This window comes from Sinocyclocheilus anshuiensis, unplaced genomic scaffold (assembly GCF_001515605.1).
Source record: "Sinocyclocheilus anshuiensis isolate Anshui unplaced genomic scaffold, SAMN03320099.WGS_v1.1 scaffold2461, whole genome shotgun sequence".
In the NCBI taxonomy this organism is placed as follows: Eukaryota; Metazoa; Chordata; class Actinopteri; order Cypriniformes; family Cyprinidae; genus Sinocyclocheilus; species Sinocyclocheilus anshuiensis.
In genome coordinates, this window is record NW_015552846.1 from 86786 (window position 1) to 90189 (window position 3404).

The window sequence follows — 3404 nt, forward strand, 5'->3', positions numbered from 1 at the left end:
GGACCCAAATATGAAAATTCTGTCACAATTTACTCACCCTGATGTTGTTCTGTAGACCACAAATGAAGGTATTTGAAAAAAATAAATACATAAATAAATCTCAGTATGGTCAATGGGGTCCAGTGTTGTCTTGGACCCCATTGACTTTCATTGCATGGACCAAAACGTTCTTCAAAATATCTTCTTTTGTGGTCAACAGAAGAAAGTCATACAGATTTGGAATGACATTTGGAATGACTCGACACAGGTTGAGTAAATGATGGCAGAATTGTCATTTTTGAGTGAACTATTCATTTAGAATAGAGGCTCCAAGACTTAAAATGGGTGTTTCATCTAAAATGTGCAACCTGAGGTCTTCCTGGACCAGGATTGAGAACCTCTGCTTTGATGAACTACATGAAGGAACATTAGACATAGGCCGAGTCACTCGACTGGGTGCGGCCGAAATTCGGCATGCTCATCCGCGGTAAGTCCTTGTTTCTGATCTCGTATATGGACTTTCTCCTGGCCTGAACCCCCCTCACCGCCGTTTTAATTTTCCTCCAGCCCAGATGATTGAGTTCTGCAAGGTTGAGCACCACGCAAATCCCACTGACCGCAAACATGAAGACGAGGAACACAGTTTTCTCAGTGGGTCTCGAAACGTAGCATTCGACGTCTTTGATGCAAGGGTAGCGATCGCACTCGTACACGGCGGGAACGTTGAATCCGTACAGGAAGTACTGCCCCACCAAGAAGCCAATCTCCAGCGCGTTCCTGAAAACCACCTGAATGATGTAAAACCTTGAGATGCCCTCTTGTCTTCTCATTTTAGATTTGGCAGTTCTCCTGGCTGAACTGGGGATCTCTTTCACTTCCAAACAGTCGGGCTCAGATTCTTTGGTGGAGTTTTCCGTGTTCTGAAGTACTCCGTTCACAATGGTGCTCCTGAACCTTTTGCTGTTGTCTCGTTTCATTGAATCGGGATCTTTGTCGAGGGACAAGTAGACCATGGAATATCTCCGCTCCTTCTGTTTGGCCGACTGATGCACAGAGTATGTGATGAAGCATAGACTGGGTGTGCAAACCATGATGATCTGGAACACCCAGTATCTGATGTGAGATATAGGGAACGCTTTGTCATAGCAAGCTTGGTTACAGCCCGGCTGTAAAGTGTTACATACGAACATTGACTGCTCATCATCATACACGGTCTCTCCTACAATTGCAACGATTAGAATCCGGAAGATCACCACCACTGTCAGTAGGATCCTAAACATAAAGACAGAAATATTTTAGTTCATAGTGTATCTGTTCCGGTATTCACAAAAAAGTTGTCAAAGCAATAAAAGGAATACAAAACACTTAAACATTGCAATAAAAAAATGGCTAATAAATAAACAAATTTGCTGTTAAAAATGGCCATTTATGGTTGCTAGAAATTCACTGTAAAAATACAGTGACAACACTTAATTTTAAAAGGGTTCAAATTCTGCACCTTTTTGCACCATATATATATATATATATATATATATATATATAGTATATCAAGTAAAAACCAGAAAAGGAATTTACCCCCCCCAACACACACACAACGAATGAATTAATTAATAAATTAATTAAAAACATTACAATTAAAGAGACAATTCCTGAAAATGTGGTTTTGCTAGAAATTCGCTGTAAAAAAATAGCACATATTGTGCACATCATAACTGTATATTTCATGAACTGATATAATCTTAATATTCCAGTGATGTACTCATACTATCTATTGATACTATCATCTGGCAATATTAATATTCCAATAACTACAATGTACTATAAGATTTGTTGTTTTGCATATACTGACACAAATTGTTAAACACAAGACCACATGATGAATTCAATTTCATCAAATGTGAAACTTCTGCAAATATAGCCAATAAATCCACAGTATATAAATACGTTCAGCATACAGTTATGCTGTTATGATATTAGAAAAAAAAAGAAACATCAGTATTTTATTGAAATGTGATGTGTCACGTGTGGACTTATACATACGTGAACGTCCGTTTACTGTTTTCCACCGTAAATTACAAATTGACTTTTAATTTATTAAAGTGTAGAATATAACAAATTCACCGTTTTTTTTTTATTTATGGTAATTTATACTTTTTACTTTCAAAAACATCACTATAGATTTTTTTTCATGGTAAAATTACATGCAGTGTCTGTTAAATCTAAGTTTGTTTTTTATTGTATATGATATGGTAATTTACAGTTAACCAACTAACAGGTTTTAACTGCACGGTTTTCTGTTCTTTTGACTGTGCAGATTGACGAGGGGAGCTGTCCAGTGCTGAAACTCTCTCCGCAGGCAAACGCGCGCTTCCAGCCAAGCAGGGCACGCACAACATTTCTTTGAAAGCAAATCAGATCTGACATGGAACAGCAGTCTTACCGATGGCACAAAATCTTTGTTGTCCAAAATGTGCAGTAATAACTGTAACAACAATAACATCAAAAGCATTATCGTAATTCTTCGAACACCTTCCTGTCCTTTACAATAGGCACATCAAGCTCCAATAGCCAATCGCCCTCATTTAGAAGGGTCACTGTGTAATGACCTCAGTATTTTTCTTTTAATGTGCAAAGCAATCAATAAACATGTTGCACTTTTTCCCCTCACCTCCCGATCATAGTTGAATGCTGTTGGACAGCCGCCTCCAGGAGACGCTCGAGAATGGTCCATTCCCCCATGGCTGTTCATTCGGAGACGATGTAACACAGTGGACCGTGTGAAATCAAATGCGAGCTACTGTTCCGCTCTGAAGGCGAGTGCAGTATCGGGCGAATGCATTGATTAGTCGCTGCTGTCCACCTTGTCGCTCTGGAGTGCGCGCTCGTCCTAGGTCCCGATTAGTCTAAAGTCCCCCTGTTTTCTGTCTCGCCAGCAGGACGATAGGTCGCTCTGAGCCTAAACGGAGGGGAGTATAATGTTTGGCTCGTGCTAATCCCGCTTTAAGTAGACTGCCCCCTCCTCCTCCCCCTGCGTCACGCGCAGACAGGTTGTTGGAGAGGAACCAGAACAGCAGGATCTCTCCGTTTAATTATTCTCCGAATATGCCAGAGATGCCCTGATTAATCCGTAATAAAATCATTGGTGATAAACTCAAATCACTGGGGAGGTCTGTCTCCCGCGACACACACACACCCGCTTGACAGGATGGGAGATTAGAGTTTAGAGTTCGTGTTCGTGTGCGCTCACGATAATAAACAGGGCGCGGATCATGGGGGGTAATTAAGGCGTGAACCCCGGCAAAGAAAGCCAAAAGGTAAATCCAGGTTTCAGACGGGCTTTCCAACGTCTTACTAATGACTTAGATTACAAGCTATAGCCAGAGCGCGTATTTTCAACGGCCACCAAAACGCTGACGAACATATAG

General features: G+C 40.8%; 1 protein-coding gene across 2 annotated transcripts; it reads right to left on the reverse strand.

Annotated features, from left to right (window-relative positions):
* Window positions 1–238: 238 nt before the first annotated feature.
* LOC107668136 (gap junction delta-2 protein-like) lies at window positions 239–3109 on the reverse strand. 2 transcript variants are annotated; one of them, XM_016459926.1, is made up of 3 exons: window positions 2648–3109; window positions 2420–2461; window positions 239–1251 (listed from the first exon to the last, which is right to left on the reverse strand). In XM_016459926.1, the coding sequence occupies exons 1-3, from the start codon at window positions 2716–2718 to the stop codon at window positions 408–410; spliced, it is 957 nt and encodes a 318-aa protein (XP_016315412.1). In that variant the 5' UTR covers window positions 2719–3109; the 3' UTR covers window positions 239–407. The 2 variants fall into 2 exon arrangements, with proteins under 2 accessions (XP_016315412.1, XP_016315413.1); XM_016459927.1 differs by lacking the exon at window positions 2420–2461 and having other exon boundaries at window positions 2648–3107.
* Between the last annotated feature and the right edge of the window lie 295 nt (window positions 3110–3404).

What these genes read in the sequence shown, in the direction of transcription:
- LOC107668136 (XM_016459926.1), bottom strand. Translation starts at nt 2,718, where the DNA reads ATGGGGGAATGGACCATTCTCGAGCGTCTCCTGGAGGCGGCTGTCCAA. An exon ending in CATTCAACTATGATCGGGAG is followed by an intron (nt 2,462 to 2,647) that starts GTGAGGGGAAAA and finishes TTGTTGTTACAG; the next exon opens with TTATTACTGCACATTTTGGA. An exon ending in ACAAAGATTTTGTGCCATCG is followed by an intron (nt 1,252 to 2,419) that starts GTAAGACTGCTG and finishes CTTTATGTTTAG; the next exon opens with GATCCTACTGACAGTGGTGG.